General features: G+C 41.1%; 1 protein-coding gene across 1 annotated transcript; it reads left to right on the forward strand.

Annotated features, from left to right (window-relative positions):
• Positions 1-705: 705 nt before the first annotated feature.
• ascc2 (activating signal cointegrator 1 complex subunit 2) lies at positions 706-19,923 on the forward strand. Its single transcript, XM_020938320.2, is given in 20 exon segments — positions 706-815; positions 2,434-2,542; positions 2,875-2,916; positions 2,918-3,034; positions 3,581-3,754; positions 4,236-4,365; positions 4,447-4,514; positions 5,223-5,336; positions 6,899-7,011; positions 7,086-7,160; positions 8,122-8,226; positions 8,922-8,990; positions 9,064-9,138; positions 9,949-10,168; positions 10,597-10,787; positions 16,684-16,803; positions 17,420-17,626; positions 18,164-18,257; positions 18,668-18,759; positions 19,512-19,923. Coding segments are annotated over 19 exon segments (2,262 nt in total). The 5' UTR covers positions 706-815; positions 2,434-2,458; the 3' UTR covers positions 19,684-19,923.
• The last annotated feature ends 700 nt before the right edge of the window (positions 19,924-20,623 follow it).

The following is a 20,623-nucleotide window of genomic DNA, read 5'->3' on the forward strand; positions in this document are numbered from 1 at the left end:
TATATATATATTACACATTTTTATGCACAATGATAATGTAAAAGTTTTAATGTATTCATAAGGTGGAGACTTTAATATAAGCCCTATTGGGTTTTTTGTCTCTTCCAGCACCTACTTTTTATCTAGTATGTTTCTTTTTATTGTCATGTTATATGTGCAAAATAAATAAATAAAAACACATGTTCTCTCTGGTGCTGTGCATAGGCCATCACAGATCAACCTAATTGCTGTAGTGGGACAATGAAAATCTCAATAGACTCCACTGTTATGAGACAGTGCAGATATGGTCCTTTCCATGTCCCACTGATAATCATGACAATCATTATCAAAGGATGCCTTTGTAAAATCATGAGTGCAAGTTGTATCTTCTCCAACTTCTAGTTTGATCTTCTCCCAGTCTGTGGAGGCCAGCGCCCTATACTTGACTGTGGTCTGCTGGGGGAGCAGCACCAATAAAAGGGACATAACGATTAGAGTAAAGAATGTTCACTGGGAGATCGGTGTTGGATTGTTCTGGACCCTTTTCATTGACTGGGAAAATCAGTGGGAGGAGTTCATTATCATATCCATAATTTATTATTTGACACGTCAAATAACAATCTGACGCGTCAAATAAGCTTATAATACGCGTCAAGTAAGGTGTTAACGCGTTAAAAATAGGCGTAAATGTTAACAGTTTGGCTTGCCACTTTGATGGAATACCCCCACCGTCCACTAGAGGCGTAAAGTTTATTTTTTTAATTGTATTGTACTTCCGTGAAAACAAGGGTCTACTTCCTGTTTTTACGTCTACGCAGTGAGACTCACAACTGAAGGTAAACGCAGCGTTATTTATACATTTCACTCTGTTTTCTTTCACATTTGTGATCTGCGTCCTTCCCATGAATAAGAGTAATGGTTTCGTGTTAACTTCAAATATTTGTTCTTAATAAAATCAAACAACAACCTTATCCCATGAGCCCATTTCACTTGCTGTTACTCTGTTCAGTTGTGCGTATGACATATGATTTTCATATGGTATTTATAATTCTAACTTGTTTGCTGAGATAGTGCCTGTGGTCAGTATTTATCATAGCTTTACATCAGTTAAAGGTGCATTGTGTAACTTCTGGTGGAAGTTTCGTCAAATTATTTTCTACGTGGAAATGTTATTGTTTTCTCTGGAATGTTTCATAGTATGACATTAAACCTTTTTATCTTCATAGAGACCAAACCAGACCAAGTTACAGGTCAGATTTGTGGAGATGCGACCCCGCTCACATTCAGAATGCCTGTTTTTCTAGGTATTGTTGAGCTATAAAACCACCTGTAACTGAGGCCCTGTCCACACTAGTACTATTCGAGTCATTTTGGTTGTGGATGCAGTGTTCGTTCACACTAATCCGATTGAAAATGGCTCCAGAGACAGAACGATCTGGTGCCGCCAACTCCCACGTATTCATTTGAGTATGATCTGATCTTGCACTTTGTGGACGCCTGAAAACGCTGATAGCTGATGTAGGTCTGTGCACCGCAAAGTAATTCACCGTCAAAACGCTAAGAGGCTAGAATATATGTCCATTCATATAAACGGTCTATGTTATCACCTGCAGACGAATAATCTCTGAAAAGTTTAACATGAACCATCTTCAACGCAATAGAAGCACAGAACAGACCCATCATTAGCAGAACACCCCTCTATCACAGAAAGAACACATATAATCCACTGAGTCGTGTCCTTTAGTCCGACAGAAGCTGAACCACCTCAGAGCACAATAGCAAGCTGTTTTGAGCACTTAGTTTATGCAAATTAGCCATGCGGGTTTAAGTTTTGTTTCTGTAAAACGTAAACAAATATGCTCAAAGCTGTGTGGATAGGGAAGACTTGCGGACACAGAAATAACATGTCTGGATGCAGATCGTTTCCGATATGGTGATACGGTGATTAATTTCAGTGTAAACATAGCCTGAATAACTGTAAGGCAGAGCTGTTTAATGTCATACTGAGGAACATTCCAGGCAGAGCATATCCATAGAAACAAGCAGGTTACTTTAGTTATTTTAAATATATCATCAATGTAGAAAATTCTATCTAAAATGCAGAAACAATTTACACAAGGCATTTTAAACCTTCATTTAACTGAATAAAGATGTTGTCATTTATAACAGTTTATTAACAGTTATGGAATAAGAAAACTAATTTGAAAGTACAAGGATTACACTTGTGAATCATGAGTACTAAGATTTTCTGCTAACTCACCAACTGATTTACTTCAACTTTCTGCTCTTGTCCCATATAAATTGTTACAATCTTGATAAAATTATTGGTCGACTCATTTTTGTTCGACTAAGACTTCATCTACCAATTTATCATCTAAATGACTAAAGGCTCACACCCCTTTCCCCAAAAAAGCCTTTACTGATTTGTTGAGTTAAATTTTGATGTTTGGCTAGGTGAGACACACAGCTGAAGGGGGGCATGGCAGGTTTCCCCGTACCACTAGACGTGCAGCAGGTGACAGAGTTTGACAGCTCAGGTCTGGAACGCACACTGCCCGCTTTGGTAAGTGCTGCATATTACCTCACATAAACACCATCATCATGTCACTACATCAAAACCACACCATCGTAGTGTCACATCACATCATCTCGTCACATTATCACACTACACCATCACATTACACCATCACATTATCACATTATACCATCACATCATCATGATTACCACATCATTACATTACCACTTTAACACATTGCCAACACACAATATGCACAAGATTAAGTCATTTTTTACTAAAACATTTACACAAGTCTTTAGAAAAGCCAAAAGTGAGATAATTGGTTCCAGAGTAATTGAATTTTGACTGTAATAGTGTCATGTCCCATGTGTGGCAGCATCCCAAGAGGATAGCTGAGCGTCTCTTTCTGCCTTACACCCCCCCCACCAACAGAGGGCTCTGTGGCTGAATTAGAGCAATTCCTGGAGCAGGCCCGTTTCATTACTGAAGATCTGGAGTGGCTGCTGGCCCTGTCTCATGACCTCTTCTGGTGTCAGGTATTCCCGGCTAGTTCCAAATACATCAAATCCTTTCTCCTAGCCCCTAACTCCTTTACCGTTGCAGCTACACAGAGCTACAGAGTCTGACCATCATAACCAGCGGGAATAACTGAGACATTACGTGACCTTAGAGCCATTAAATAAAAAAACTACAACACTCAAAACGGACTACAATAAGAACTTCTCATTCTCCTCCACGGCTTTAGTTTTAATACAAATTTCAGCATGACAGTGTACATAAATGACCCAGGTGTTTGTGCATAGTACCTGTAAACATGACCACCTCCAACATCTCAGCACACGCCCATGCACAGAAGAGAATAAATATATTCTCCAGACTCACCATCAGCGGCAACCTCTGCTCTGTCCCAACAAATATTCCATGAAATCCTGTCTTTTAGTCCATTTGTGGTGGAGCATAGAGCGTGCATGGCTCCATCCACCTAGGACCTAAGGCCAGTGTGAGCTTTGGTTCCACTGGTGGACATTTCAGTCTTATATGTGTGCCTCTCCAGTTCAGTCTCTCTTGTGTCCCTGTTGTAGGTGGTGTTTGATGAGTCCTTGCAGAGATGTCTGGATTCGTACTTGCAGCTAGCCCCTCGTGGTTCAGATGTACCTGGCCTCCCCTCGTCTCCTGCCCTGGCAGAGGTCCAGAGTGCTCTCCACAGAGCAGTCTTCATGACCTTTCTCAGAATGGCCACTTACAAAGAGTCAAAGGTGAGTAGTGTTAATTTGATTTCAGTACTAAGGGATTCACTTAATACTCTATACTGATAGATAAAATAATTGTACTTTCTTTATCTTTGCATGAGGCCTTATATTCATACTGATAAAGCTCAAATAATGCAAAAACTTCTCTAGAAAGCAAACATTTTGTCCTGTTAATGTGACTTTTTTGTATCATTACATGCTCTAATGATCTAGTTTCAATATTAGTTTTAGTATTGATTATAGTAATTAGTAAAATCAGATTATACTTCTAAAAGTATATGGAAAAAATTAAGAATAAATTTACTTCTGGAACTGTGAGGGTGGGTGGCCACTGTTGAGCTAGATTCTTGTCACTCCTCTATGTGTGTGACCCATGTGGTTTTTTGACCCATGTATTTTCTTGACATGTTTTGTCATATCATTATGAGAAACATTTCCCTGAGCATCACATAACATAAGCCAACATCTGTGCTCTTTTTCCCCATAGGAACACTTTCTCACTTCATCTGCCTTTAAGGAAATAATTTATGACAACTTTCTGTTTGACATTCCAAAGATCATGGATCTGTGTGTTCTCTTTGGAAAGGGAAACAGCCACCTTCTGCACAAAATGATTGGTAAGGTCCTGAACATACTAAATGAAAAGCCTTCAGAGAAGCATCACCCTAACATTAACCCCTAACCCACTGTGCTGGCAGAGAACATCTTCACCCAGCAGCCATCCTATTACAATGACCTGGAAGAAGCAATGCCCACTGTGTCACAGGTATATTATTAGTCCCACCGCCAAAATACTACAACCATCCATAAACTTAACTTGGCACAACTGCCACTTTACCTGGGATGCCACTTTTGGGCAAGTAAGTAAAATAGAAATTGAGTCGCTCAGCAAGATGGTGCTGTCATTGCCATTTTCACAAGCAAGAACCATGCCACAACAATGGTATATGATAGAAAGATTATTGATGATATGAATATATGTGGTACCTGGGTAGAGATTCAAGGTGGGGGGGTCTGTCTCAGGCAGTTAGCCCAGCCGATTCAGGGCCCACTTCCTTTGATGTTGAGGCTTCCGGCTGAAAGATAAACATGGGGTGGGATGGAGGGGTCGAGAGAGTGTTGACATACGGTGTTGTTGGGATAGACTTTTATACAAAAGGGCTTCAGGGTAATTAGAGGTGTGGTTGAGGTGAGCTCTGGTTCTTTGGAGAGGAGCAGGAGGAGGCGAACTCCTACTCTTGAATCTCAGTTAATCCTTTTAACACCATTATATGTGAGAAAAGACATACATTAACAATGATTCATAATATTTGTCCTGTGAATATAAACTGTGAAATCCTTAATTTTTCTTTCCTTCTCATGGTCAATTAAGCTATGTTTATTTGTGAACATACAGGCCATAGTCGGATGCATTGGTCTATGTTGGTCCATCTCCACTCTTTATGCTGTATAAAGAGAGTGCTTGTACTTGTAGGTGTTTGAGAGCATCCTGGAGCGTTGTGGTCTGCAGAGGGAAAGCGCTGCAGCCGTGGAGCCCATGAAGCTGAGTGCACACAGAGGGCCAGACCTCTCCAGCATGGACCAGCAGGTGAGGGGGTCTATAACATCTGTGGATCATTATGCTATTATTTGCACTTTTTAAATAATAATATTCAATATTCATCTAAAACTACTTAATAAAGGAAACAAATCTGCTGACTTCCATGTTACAAAATTGCAGTACTCAGTGGGAGCTGATGTCGCTGTAAACGTCATCATAACAAAGAGCTGTGAAGCTGTCAGCACTTTTGATGAATTTCTGAAAATCATGCTAGAGTGTAGTGGATTTTTTTTGTTCTTTTGTACTAAAATGAATACACAACGCTGCCAAATCCTACACCGATTAGGAAAATAAAATGGGAAAACAAAGTAAGTACAGAGCAGTGGGCATATATCGGTGGCAGAGAAAGCAGGGGTTGGGTAATATTGTGGCTTCTTGAAAGTAAGCAGTTTAAAGAAAGCTCAAACATGCATGAATCACTCCAAATACAACTTTTGGAGTGTAAATGGTGGGGGTGGGGACAACTAAAAAATAGTTAAAAGCTCTGAAAAGTTGATTTTGCATAATAGGTCTGCTTTAATGGTGATGTTGAAATGTTATGGCTTTGAATAGAATGTAGAATAGACAGTGTTTAAGGGTTTAAAGCAAATGGGGACTATTAAAAAAAACACAAAAGAAAGTTGATTGTATATGTGGTCATCCGTAGTTTAGATGCTTGCAGTGAGAATCTACGATGTGAATAACAAAATAAAAACGTGTGTCCAAACTTTTGACTGGTAGTGTAGGTATTTAAAATTGAATGGGTAGTGTAAAATAAAATGTAACCCTACACTGAAATCTGAGTTTCCACACGGACCGAGCTGCGGGAGTACAAGATACCTTGGACACATACACAGAGAGACAAGAGTTCATATTAGAGATATACCAATATATCGTTTAACTGAGGTTTGTTGTAAAAAAAAAAAAAAGAAGGGCTGTGCGTGGGTTTGTAGTAAATTTAAATTAGTTAATATTACAAAAAGCACCTAAATTGGCCCGACATATCAGCCCAAAAATATAGACAGAGCTTATTGCCCATTGGCTGCTCTGGATACTAAACTTTCAGTATTGGCCATGAAAAAAAAATTAATTGTTCAATCTCTAGTTCATATGAGATGAGAGATAGATTAGATAGATTTTATATACTTTATTGATCCCAGGGAATTTTCAAGTGCAGCAAACTATTGCAATTTTCCAGAAACTTTCCACTGCGCTTGTGAGGTAGAGTCAGCAGATCTGTGTCAGGGCAGTTTGAGGAGAGGAAGAGGCTTCAGTCCGCTCTGGTGTTTCAGCTGGTGATGAAATGGTTCATTCCCTCACAGTGTTTCCTCTAGAAAGTCTGGGAGTATTTCATCTGCCACATTTGTGCTGCCACATATGGTGTAAAAAGCCATATAGCCTCTTGCCTCTTGCAGTCTCCATTGATACAGGATACAGTCTGTACTGTGAATGTGACTTTTTTAATATCGATACTTAATCAAATGTGTATCTATTTTCAATACTAGTTTTAGTATCAATTAGTATCTGATTTTTAATACTTGTGACAACCCTATTACTATGTTCATGTGCAGGAGTTGTCTGACCTGCTTCTGTACCTCTGTGACTCAACCAGCACCATCTACGCCTTCCTGGAGATCTTCCCACAGGCCTGCTCCAGCTTCTACTCCCATGGCTTCCTCAGCAGGTGCACACAGCCCCCATCCCCACAGCCACCACCACCACCATGCCACATTCTGATTTGCTTGTGCTTTGTGATAGGCTGAGCTCCTTCTATGAAAGTGCTGTGCCCGAACTGGAAAAGGCAGCAAGGAAAACAACATTTGATGACAAAGGGTAAGTACCTATATGGGTTTAATCAACCGCACTCCCTTATCAGAAAGACGGTTATATGCAAACTAGGAATTTGCTGTGAAAAATGAAGTTTGTATTGAAATCTATGTAAGTAGTTCCTAGCTCTTTGAGCGCTTGGTCTTGGACCATCGCTAGTATTCACATGGCTACCAGTACAACTTTAAAACACTCTTGAACAGTCAATCAGCTCTCACACCAAAACTTCATAAACTCAAATGGCTAAAGTTTACAATAAATAAAATGTTTTAGCTAAAGACATTGTGTACTCATCTGATTTTTGTCTGAAAGGTATCCTTTTATAATACGCTTTTTGGGTGGGGAAAAGTTTGTCTCCTTTTCCCTCCCAGAAAGCTTTTAGTTTTATATTTAGGAATTATTTATTTATATTTTCCCAGTTTACCCACCTTTATTTTCTTTCAATGATTTAGGGTCTGGGTTCTGGATTAAATGATTTGATTTGTTTTTCTTGCACTGCTCCTTCATGTGTCCTGAAGTTTGTCTTAAGACTAGGCTTAACCCTCTTAAATCTGAAAGTGAAAGCCTTACGACTAATGCATCAGCCAGGCTTCTACGTGGTACACCCACTCTGTCTGTTCATATGTGCCCCCTGCTCTGCCTGGTCATATGCCCCCGCTGCTGTGGCTGATTGAACAGGGCTGTGTAAAGAAGACTCAAGTTACTCTGCTATGTGTGGAAGTCCCACTAATAGCGGCTAAACACTTCCCCTGGCACTTAGAATAAAGGTCTCTGGTATTCCAACTGTAAACAACAGGAACAGAATACCCTGTTTTCTTGTGAGCACACAGGCTACGACCAGGTGCACTTATGTCTGGGCTTACCCTAACCTGGCACTTGGGTATTGTCCAATATGTATCCTGCGTACTGTCCTACATGTGCCCTGGGTACTGTCCTACATGTGTCCTTGGTACTGTGCTCGTTGCAGGTTGCAGATGGAGCTGTGGCTGCGACTGTCCCACTCGTGCCGGAGAATGGTGGACACAGTTCACCTGCTGCTGCACCACACCTGTCTCCAGCCCATTCTGGAAGGGTGAGCTCCACATACACAACAGTCATCCTGTACAACAGACCTGGGCATTTGGCCCCCCACAAGGTTTCGATAATAATTATATTATGGTAGTTTTGTCATAATACTAAAATACTAAAATGTCAAACTCTATTCTGATATTAAGGAATAGACTTGATATTTGATATTATTCTGATACCACAATCATCACAATCATAGAAAACACTATTTAGAATATTCTCGCGAAATTGAATCACCAAACATTTTCAACCAGTATTTTGCTGCTAATCTAGTAGCTTCTTCTAGGTTTTGTGCTAGTGACTGTGACTCACACCAGAGATAGCAGTGGGGCTAATGGGCATCAGCTCCAGGTGGTTTTCTCCACATTGATTCAACCTAGAGTGTGGCATTGATTGACTGCTGGGAGAAAACTACCTTAAGTTTATAATCTCAAGTGACATTATAAATATCTTCTGGGCCCAAAGTACTATACATCAAATATAATTCACACACATTGATTCAGTGTATGCAAACAACTATAGTTCAACAGTATGCACACAGACTGAACCTCAACAGAAGTACTGTTTCCCAAGAACATATTAATCCAGTAGAAATAAACAGTATGACAATTTAATAAGTAGGTATAACTCAGATCATTTGCATTTTAGAGATACTTTATTGATCTTGAGGGAAATTTAAGGTTTTTTTTGCCTACACAGGGGAGACAACATACAGAAGTGTGCAGAAGAGCTCCTCCACAATTTCACCTCATTTTTACCCGAGAAAAGGTACCACTCCAAGGCTCACTAAATGACATCAAAGTGAAGTATTTGCAGCAGTATTGCGTTTTGTTTTTGTCAGGTTTTTGTGTGACTACAATGAGCAGTTCCCCATTGTCGATGATATCAGCCTCCTGCAGCAAGCCCTTCCTCTCATGTATCCTCCTCATTTCAAGCATGATGAATGTACGCTATGTCATGTTAGTATTTTGCCTGGAATACTCCACAGTCGGCTGAAAAATGATCTATTCCTTGGGATAAACAACTCAGAAGAGCACCTCAGCATCGTATAAATGCAACATAAAGAAGTTCGTTAACATACTGGGGAGTAAAGCAGACAAAGCAATAACATTCCCATGGAAACAACTGCACGTATAGCAAATTATTGGTCTTTATTAACGTAAGTTAAGTTTAGTTGCCAAACCATTGTGATATTTCCAGTAGAATCACTATAATATTGTTAATGGAATGAGACTTGTCACAGAATGCCAGCTTGATATGGTGTGCTAAGATGTATATTGGAAAGTGAAGTTGGTATGAAGCTGTTACTATTGCAGTATTGGTAATTCAAGCATTTAAATGATTAGTGCAAGTTTGGTGAAAGTGCATGGACTTGCATGGATTCAAAGAAGCCTCCTGGAAGAAACATATTAAAGAATATCAGTGTTTTTTGCCTATAAAACAATGGGTGGTTCAAACCATTTACACCTACAACCACCAAAGATAAAAAAGACTCTAATTACTTTAATAAGCCTTCCGCTTGTTATGTGCTTTATATGCTTGTTGAAGCCTTTCAGAGTGCTACACTGTAATCATTATTCATTCACTCCACACAATGTGGTGGTAAGCCACTAATGTAGCCACACCTGCTCTGGGGTAGACTGACTAAAGTGAGGCTGCCAATCTGAACCTACTTTTTCCTTTTAACACTAAATATGAAAATATTTCCTGAGCCAGATGTGTTTAGTGATGAAACAAGGACATCATACCTGCTTCAGGGTGTACAAAGTGCTGTGGATAGTGTAGGGACAAGAAGACCGGAGGCCCCAGCCCAAAAGAGGGAGGACAACCTATGGACACTCACCCAACAATCACAAAAAGCCCTAGGACAACCAGGGGAACAACCAAGACAACAAGAAGGGGGGCAGCCAGCAGCACAGAACTCAGAAGGGCCCCAAAGGAAACATGTGAGTAACTGCTGAGTCATGCTGAAAGTTGAATAAGGCTTCCCAATGAAGATCAAAAGTGTATTAGGACAGAGCCACAGATGTCTTAAAATAGAGGTGTCCAAACTATGGCCCACTTATACCCATCATAGGTACTACCTTTTACTGCAATCCTAATTCTACCATTATTACTTCAATATCATTGCAGTATGATACAGGGCTAAACATTATCCAAGCCTTATTAAAGGTACAGTGACTCAAAAACTATGTAAAATGCACCCATCTGAAGGAATCACTGAATTGACTACTGGTCTGTGGACTGCCACTTCAAATATGTATCAACGTGTGGCACTTGGTGAAAAAAAAGACAACACTGTCTTAAACATTCAGGCACTGTTGCTGTTGTACAAAAACCAGTGCATGATATCCACTTTCATTCATGTGGTCAGGTGTGTCCACTGAGCACGGCAGAGGTGGACTCGCTGCTCTCCACTGTCAGAGATCTGCTGCCTGATCTGGGGGAGGGCTTCCTACTGGCCTGCCTAGAAGAATACGACTACAACTCTGAAGTAGTGATCAACAACATCCTAGAGGAACGTCTTAGCCCCAGTCTGAGCTCGCTGGACCGCTCCATGCCGAGGTAACCATGGCTGCTGCTGCTAACAATGCTACTTTATTGTAATTCTCTTTCCTTGCTCCCTCTCCTCAATTTTTCATTTGTGAGTCAAATATGTAATATTAGGTGAGAGAAGGAAACCACAGAGGAAACATGAGCGAGGGTTCAAGGGGCAGACATCAGATGAAATGATCAAACTGTATATGTCTCACAGTGAAGAGATTGTATTGTTGCAACAGCATAAGTACATTGAGCTTGGGAGTTTGAATTTGACATAAAAACTAATAAGCTGTCACTTCTGGCATATATATGTGTCATTATATATGTGTATATGTATATATGTGTATATGTGTATATGTATACATATGTATATATATGTATATATATATATATATATATATATATATATATATGTTTAAAAAAAAAAAAAAGTGTTTCTCACCTTTCACGGTGGTAGGTCTCTCACCCTCATTCAGCTCGGCTCCTCTACTAGAGGCCTGGGAGCCTGAGAGTTCTGCACAGTATCTTTGCTGTTCCTGTTCTGCATTTTTCTGGACTGAGATGTCCGTTGTTTTTCCCGGTATCTGCTGTAGCCACTCTTCCAGTTTGGGGGTTACAGCCCCAAGTGCTCCGATCACCACAGGCACCACTAATGTCTTCACTTTCCAGACCTTCTCCAGCTACTCCTTGAGCCCCTGGTATTTCTCTCGTTTCTCGTGTTCCTTTTTCCTGATATTACCCTCGCTTGGTATTGCGATGTCCACCACCACGGCTCCGCTCTGTTTCTTCTCCACCATGACTATGTCTGGTTGGTCCATCACCATCCTGTCAGTCTGTATCTGGAAGTCCCACAGGATCTTGGCTCGGTCGTTCTTCACAATCTTTGGAGGTGTTTCCCACCGTGACCTTGGGGTCTCCAGCCCGTACTCTGCACAGATGTTTCTGTACACTATGCCAGCCACTTGGTTCTGTCGCTCCATGTATGTGTGCCCTGCCAGCATCTTACACCCTGCAGTTATGTGCTGGACTGTCTCAGGAGCCTCTTTGCACAGTCTACACCGTGGATCTTGTCTGGTGTGGTAGATCTGGGCCTCTATTGCTCGAGTGCCCATGACCTGCTCCTCAGCAGCCAGGATGAGAGCCTCTGTGTGTCCTTCAGACCAGCCCTCTCAAGCCATTGGTAGGATTTCTTGATGTCAGCCACTTCAGTTATGTTCCGGTGGTACGCCCCGTGTAGGGTCATGTCCTGCTGATGATGGTTCCTCCAGCACCTCTTCCTCTGGACCCCACTGTCTGAGACATTCTCTGAGCACCTCATCTGTTGATGCCTTGTCCTTGATGTACTCAAGGAGCTTGGATGTTTCATCCTGGACAGTGGTTATCACACTCACTAGTCCTCGGCCTCCATCCTTCCAGTTTGCGTACAGTCTCAGGGTGCTGGATTTGGGATGGAACCCTCCATGCATGGTCAGGAGCTTTCGTGTCTTAACATCTGTGGTCTGTATCTCCTCCTTTGGCCATCTAATGATTCCTGCAGGGTATTTGATCACTGGCAGGGCGTAGCTGTTGATTGCCTGCACCTTGTTCTTGCCATTGAGCTGGCTTTTCAGGACTTGTTTCACTCTTTGCAGGTATTTGTCCGTAGCCGCTTTCCTTGTTGCCTCTTCGAGGTTGCCATTTGCTTGTGGGATACCAAGGTACTTGTAACTGTCCTCAGTGTCTGCTATTGTTCCCTCTGGGAGTGAGACCCCCTCTGTGTGAATGACCTTCCCTCTCTTTGTCACCATCCTGCTGCATTTCTTAAGCACGAATGACATTCCAATGTCTGTGCTGTAGATCCTTGTGGTTTGGATCAGTGAGTCGATGTCTTGCTCACTCTTAGCGTACAGCTTGATGTCATCCATGTAGAGGAGGTGACTGATGGTGGCCCCGTTTCTGAGTTGGTATCCTTAGCCAGTGCGGTCAATGATCTGTCTGAGAACAGCAGTGGGGACAGTGAGTCTCCTTGGTATATGCCACATTTGATGGACACTTGTGCAAGTGGCTTCCCATTGGCTTCAAGGGTGGTTTTCCACAACCACATTGAGTTTGCAATGAACCCATGGTGATCAGAGCACTCTGGACTGTAATCCCCGAAGTGGAGGAGTGGTTAGAGTAGATCCCTGGAAAAACATCAGACATCTCAGTCCAGAAAAGTGCAGTACTAAGAACTGCTGATACTGCGCGAAACCCTCAAGCTCCCAGGCCTCTGGTAGAGGAGCCGAGCTGGATGAGAGTGAGAGAGACCAACCACTGTGGAAGATGAGGAACATTTTTCTTTTTTTTTTGTATATGTATATATAGAGTAACATTTTCAGCCTGCAGCCTAATTTTGAAGACACCCTGAAAGTCAAAGTGAAATAATGATGTGGCAGGCTAGTCCATTTTGCCTAAATATTACATTTAGGCAAAATGGAGTCAACTCAAACTCTGCAACTCAAAATGCTTCGTCAGTATCTTGTGTGGCCCCCACGTGCTTCTATGCATGTTTGATAACATTGTGGCATGCTCCTTTTGAGACGACGGATGGTGTCTTGTTGGATCTCTTCTCAGATCTGTGTAAAGGCATCACTGAGTTTCTGTAGAGTCTTGAGGAGCAACCTGGCGGTGTCTGATGGACCCAAACATAATGTCCTAGAGGTGTTCCATCGGGTTTAGTCAGGTGATCGTGAGGGCCATTCAGATGTATCAATCCCTTCATCTTCCAGGTACTGCCTGCAGACTCTTGCCACTTGCCCGGGTATTGACGTGCACCAGCAGTGAAGTATGTCTTGTCTTTTCTAGCTGGTAGAGGTCTCCGTGTCCCTCCATGGATATGCCTCCCCAGACCATCACTGACCCACCACCAAACCACTCACGCTGAACCTTTGTTGCAGACAACATAGCATTCTCCTTGTCTTCTCCAGACTCTTTCACGTCTGTCACAGGGTGAATCTGCTCTCATTTGTGAAAAGCACAGGGGTCCAGTGGTGGACTTGCCAATTCTGGCGTCGTCTAGCAAATGTCAATGAAACTCCATGGTGCTGGGTGCTGAGCACAGGGCCCACTACAGGACGTGGGCTCCTCAAGCCACCCTCATGCCTGTGTATGATTGTTTAGGCAGAAACATTCACCCCAGTGTCCTGCTGGAGGTCATTCTGTAGGGCACGGGCAGTGCTCAACCTGTTCGTCCTGCACAAAGGAGCAGATATTGGTCCCACTGATGGATTGAGGACCTTCTACAGTTCTGTACAGCTCTCCTAGAGTAACTGCCCGTCTCCTGAAATCTCTGTGTTCTGGACATTGTACTGGAAACACACTAAGGGCCGTATCTTGCCCCCAGTCTTAGCGCTTAGCGAAAATGTGGGGCGTGGAGTTCTAAATAGGAGGTGTGTCGTGGCTGAATATCAGGTGGAGTGGAGCAGACTGAGGGTGTGGTGTGGCGCGTCTGGCGTTGAATTGCCAGAATCGTAAAAATAAATATCAGACGAGTCAGCTGAAAAACAACGTGTAACATGCTCAAGACTTCTTTTATTTGGAAATATATTAGGATGATAAATACTTAAAATTCATAACATGTTCGTGTGCTGTGCGGGAGTCGTCCAGATGCTCTCCCACAGCAGAGCACAGCCCGTCTCCCGCTCCCTGTATCAGTTCAGCTCTGCTCTATAGTTTGGTTTGGTCTGGATCTGTACAAAAGCTGCTCATTCACATGCGGCCGTTTACAGCGATGTCCTGAAGTCTGGTTTCTTATTCGGTCTGCGGTCCTAATACTGCGATGTCAGATTTCCTCACATTCTTGCGGCCGGACACTGTGTGTGCATTGACTGACAGCTCAGAGCTGTGACAGTGGAACAGATGCATGGACCCTAAATGTTCTTGCAACACCACGTCTGGATGTGCCATCTTGGAGAAGCTGGATAATCAAACTTTCTGTAGGGTTAAGGAATGACCTCATACTCCCAGTAGTGATAATCACTCTAGCGAAAGCAGCATTAGGGGAAAACCAGCCAAAAAAGACCAAGAGGGAGAAACTTTAAATTACCTCCATATGCAAAATTGACACTCTAGTGCACCTGTTGTTCATTTCCACGAAAAAGAGGTGGCATATTGTTGTTCTTAAAGGACAACATATACAGTCAAGCCCAAAATTATACATACCCCTGACAAATTTTGACTTAAAGTTACTTTTATTCAACCTGCAAGTTTTTTCTTGATTGGAAATGATACAGGCGTCTCCCAGGAAATAAGACAATGTACAAGAGGCATCACTGTGGAAAAATATTTCTCAGCTTTTATTTACATTTGAACAAAAAGTGGCATGTCCAAAATTATTCATACCCTTTGTCAGAGTCTATGGAAAAATCCAAAGGACTATACCATTCCAAACAGCACAAACTGTTCTAAAACTTCCTAATTGCCCTGATTCATTGGGAAGAACTGTTTTAAGCAACTGAACAGGTGAAAAACAGCAGATCTTTGCAGTTGGTTTGTGAACAGTCATGGCTAAGACAAAGGAGCTCTCTGAGGATCTACGGCTGCGTATTGTGGCTGCTCACAAGTCAGGAAAGGGTTATAAAGCCATATCTAAATGTTTTCAAGTTCCAGTGGCTACAGTGCAAAGAATTATTACAAAATAAAAGACGTTCCACACTCTGGAAAATCTCAGAGGATGTTATCGGAAGCCAAAAAGTGCTGTGCTGGCCAGGAGGATAGTGAGAGAGGTGAAAACGAATCCACAGATCACCACCAAGGCCATCCAGGTGAATCTGGGCTCTGAAGGTGGAATATCTTAAGGCAGACAATGCAACAGACATGACATACTGCTGGGTTACGCTGGGTACGCAGACCAAAGAGGACGCCACTTCTCCAGATAAGGCACACAAAAGCCCGTTTAGCCTTTGCAAATGCTCATCTGGACAAAGAAGAAGGCTTTTGGTCTTTTGTTTTATGGTCAGACCAAACAAAAATAGAATTGTTTAGCCACAATGATGTATTGATGATAAAAAAGGAGAAGCCTTCAACCCTAAGAACACCATCCCCACTGTCAAACATGATGGTGGGAACCTAATGCTTTGGAGATGTTTTTTCAACCAATGGTCCAGGGAGTCTAATCACAGTAAACGGCTCCATAAAGAGCCATAAATCAAGATTCTCAACAACAACATCAAGCAGCTGCAGAGGAACTTAGACTTGGGCAACAGTGGACATTTCAGCACGACAGTGATCCAAAGCACACTGCAAAAGTGGTGAAGAAATGGTTATTGGTCAACAACATTACCGTTTTGCGGTGGCCCAGCCAGAGTCCTGACTTGAATCCAACTGAGAATCTGTGGAGGGAGCTAAAGATCAGGGTGATGGCAAGGAGACCCTCCAATCTGAAAGCATTGGAGCTCATCGCTAAAGATGACTTGGCAAAAATATCAGTGGAGACATTCAAAAAACTGATCAGCAATTATAGGAAGCATTGGATTACTGTAATAACCAATAAAGGCTTTTCTATTGATTATCGAGAAGGGTATGAATAATTTTGAACATGCCACTTTTCGTTCAAATGTAAATAAAAGCTGAGAAAATTTTTTTTTCCACAATGATGCCTCTTGTACATCATCTTATTATGTTCTGGGAGATGCCTGTGTCATTTCTGATCAAGAAAAAAACTTGCTGGTTGAATAAAAGTCAAAGTCAAAATTTGTCAGGGGTATGAATAATTTTGGGCTTGACTGTATATTATGTGAATCGGCGACATCACACTCACTTAGTCCACTTCTGTTATACATTCTATGAGTTTGAAGCTAACTGGAGGCACTGCTCTCTGAAGCTCTGTTAGACGTTTATCAGATTGTGTTAAAACCAAGGTCGGATTAAAGGCATAACAGTGTTATCCTTCTCTGTGGTTTAGAGCTCCCTCAGACCCACTGCCAGAGGTCCTTGACCACAGGTCCAATGTGTTCGACGATGATGAATTTGACATATTCCGACGAAACGAGGTGGATATGTCTCGCATCTGGAAGGGCAGAAGGTACAAGTGATACACATGTGGAAGGTAGCAAAGTGTTAAGATGGACCTAATATGCACAATAAACTTTTCAGAGCTTTTACCATGTTATAGTTGTTTCACTTTGAACATGAAGTTGTTTTTAGCATGATTTATGCATGTCATAGTAACTTTTATTCTCCTGTATTCCAGCCAGGGGACTCAGAGCATCAAAAACAAAACTGAAACTAATTACACATTTTAATACATTTTTTGGCAGTAAAATTAAATCAATAAAAGGCTGGTGATGTAAATATCTTATGTGTTAGCAGTTAATACCCCATAGAAGTGTAATTGTAATATCAATTCAAACTGTGTTGACAGCTGTCCAACATACCTTGAAACTATTAACAAAGTCCTTATCAACCAGCTGTGAATTCTGGTCTAGATTGTGTTTCAGTTCAAGCCATTTCAACTACTGTAGACTGGTATTCATTTTGCAGTCTAATGCATTCATTATCTGCAGTCCCAGGTCACTTCATGTGTTAATGAAACAAAACAACTGTTGTTTTTGAGGAGGCAACATCTTTATAACATGGCATAAAGCTCACAACAATCAATTTTAGGTCATATAGGACCTTTAACATAACATCTGCCACAGAAAAGCAGAAAGCGCCAAAGAACTGCTGAATGACAAGCGGCACATAGCGGATCAGAGGGAACGGTACCGGTCCTATGACACAGTGGTGGATGTGGTGAGCCCGGAGCCTGGAGACAGTCTGGTCTATGAGGACGAGTACGACGACACCTATGACATGAACCAAGTTGGGGCCAACGATCTGGATCAGGACAGCCTGCTCAAATGGAGGTACACCTGGGAGGGAGGAGCCATGAGGACTTTTTAGGATTAATACCTGCTCAAATGAGTACTGCATCTCGATTCGATACTAGTTTTAGTATTGATTAAATTATTTTTAATACTTTTTGTCAACCCTAGATATTAATTTAAACAGCTATTACAGAATTGTGTTTATTAAAAGTTAATTGAATATTAAAAGCCGCAATGATTCATCAGAGACAGTGGCATTATTAAATAAAAAAGGATGAAACTATTTGTAAGTTTGACTAACCTTTATCTGATTAAAATGTACAATTCAAATAATTATTTTAGTAGTCGGACAATCAAACAAAATAATTGTTAACTGCAGTTAGTGTTGTCAAAAGTATAGTAAAAATCAATACTAATCCACAGTCCTAATGCATAGGTAACTTTTTCTGCTGTCTGGTGACACAAAGATGATTGGCTATGTTGGCAGTTCTTAAGTTTATTCAAATACCATTTTTATTCATTTTTTTTATATTTTTGAGGGGAAAGGGGACCTGATAAAAATGTTTTCTCCTGCAGACCATTCACCATGCCCCAGATCCTCCGTCAGGGACACAAAGCCGAGGAGGAGGAGAGTGAGGAAGATGCTGAGGACGAGCAAGGACACAGTCAGGTGATCCTTCTCTAACATTAGTCTGTAGTAACACCACTGACTTAACATGTGAGCTCGCCTTAAAATATATGTATATATGCATATGTATGTATGCATCTTTATTGATCATCGGTTTATTTTGTCTTAAAGACATAAATACCCATTTCCTAAACATAAACATGACAAATGTTTAATAATTGGCTATTAAGAGAAGTCTGAACTCTGCTCCAAACCACATGCTTTTACTGGCTCAAGACTGGCTGTGATTCTTGATGATTTATAAATGATGGCATCTCAATCTCTGTTGAACACAAATGTGAATTTCATAGCCTGATGGTAAGTTATTCAACAAATCTCATGAATTATGTTTTTGTATTTCCTCATGTGTATGTTAAAGTTTAAATATAACCTGGGATTTTACAAATTTTCAGAACAATGTACAGGGTGACCAGTTTGTGCAGGATCCGGCAGTACTGCGAGAGAGAGCTGAGGCTCGGAGAGCCGCCATGCAGCAGAGGAGAGGGTAAGTCACCAAACCACACAGCCATTCTATGCACAAGGGCTCCACTTATACACTCTATACAAGTCCTAATGGAGATAGTGAGCAATCTTTAAAGGGACATATTGTTTAACATTAACCTTTCTGAACTTTGACAATGTTATAATCATTATAATATTTCATCATTTGATCGATGCTGGTTTGAGTAATCTTGCATTGTTTGCATTTCAGACTTGAGTGCTTGTACATGTCTTGAATCTGTTGTACTTTGAGATAATAATTTCAGATCTGATATTTGTCATTTGAAAGGACTTTAAGTCATAAAATAAATATGACAGTAGGCCTGATACAGTAATTTGTAGATTATCTTCATCTGATATTTGAAAGCTGGAACAATACATTTTGGGACTCAAAATGAGTTCTTCTCTCGAACAGAAAATGCTCTGTTCCACTTTGTGATGCCATTCAGGAAGTGTACCACTGTATTTTTAAACTCCATGCACCTTTAGTAGAATAATTTGTATAATTTCAGTGCTGGAATGAACAAAACGTAAAAGGTAGCTGTTAACTTCAAAACTACAGCTTCATGAGATCACAAGGTGGAACAGAGCATTTTGAGCTTTGAAGATGTAGACGGACTATTTAAAAAGAGTTACTCAAACATGTGAATGAAACAAAACATAACTCAAAATATGTTTCTGATGAGGTAACAACATTTTAACATGGCTAAAAGCTAAAGAGTAAAGAATAATATAGGAGCTTTCACTGTTTTCCAGGTACAGACAAGAGCGACCCAGCCATGTGGTGGGACAGCTCAGAGGGCAGGGGCAGAGCCTGGAGACAGTGCTGGACCGCCGCAAGAAAGAGGCCAATAAAAGCCGCGGAGCCAACCACAACCGCCGCATGCTGGCAGACCGCAAGAAGAACAAGGGCATGATCCCCATGTGAGCCCTGGGCTCTGGGACTCCAGGGCTTATGGCAGTGTCACCACTCAAGCAAACCAACAGAGCTCTGGCAATTGTTGAGCTTGTGGTCAAAGGACTAGCACATTCAGCACATGTTTAAAAATGGTCATAATAAACTAAATTGTATTTAACAATAAAATGAAATGCATGTTGTCAAATCACTGCTGCACTTATAGGCTTGGGTTGCACCACTAGGGCTTGATTAAAGTACATCTCGTTTTCATGTTTTTCTAATTCTCACTTGATTTGGTGGGTAGTACTTGTGTAATTTTACATCAAGATAAGTGGTTGGAATCCCTCTTCCTATGCCATCAACACAAACAAGAATTCCATCCACAAATGCAGGGATAAGCTTTGCTCGCAAGGAACACATTTGGCATTTCAAACACTGATTTAACAACATAAAGTTGTAGTTATGTATTTTTATTTGTCAAATAATCACTATTGCATAATTTTGATGAGCTTTTGCTCATGTCATATTTGATGCCCGTGTTCAGGAAGTTCAGCAAAATTGTGCAAATTAGAACAAACCCTTCATATATAATCAGGGTAACTACATTTTAATGAGAGGTTATAGAACAGTTTTCATCAGTGGTGGTTAGTACTCAGTTACATTTACTCAGTTTTAATTTGTTCAGTATTTCTTTGAAGAAATTGTACTTTTCAAAGTACCTTTCTAGCAGCATACTTTTACTCCTTTTTGAATAATTTATATTTACGTAAAAGTTTAGTTTCCTCTTCCCACTATAAATAAGTCTTCATATGGTATATACATAAACCTTATGTCACTTCTGCATTTCTTGTGTTGCTCTTTCCCATATAATGTCGTTTTTTGGTTGTTTTTTTTTTGTCTGTACTTTGAAAATATCGGATTACTGGAACTTCAAATTGCAAATCACATGTTTATGTCCCGACAGTTACTC

This window comes from Boleophthalmus pectinirostris, unplaced genomic scaffold (genome assembly GCF_026225935.1).
Source record: "Boleophthalmus pectinirostris isolate CB_2022bp ecotype Guang Dong unplaced genomic scaffold, ASM2622593v1 HiC_scaffold_4, whole genome shotgun sequence".
NCBI classification, from domain to species: Eukaryota; Metazoa; Chordata; class Actinopteri; order Gobiiformes; family Gobiidae; genus Boleophthalmus; species Boleophthalmus pectinirostris.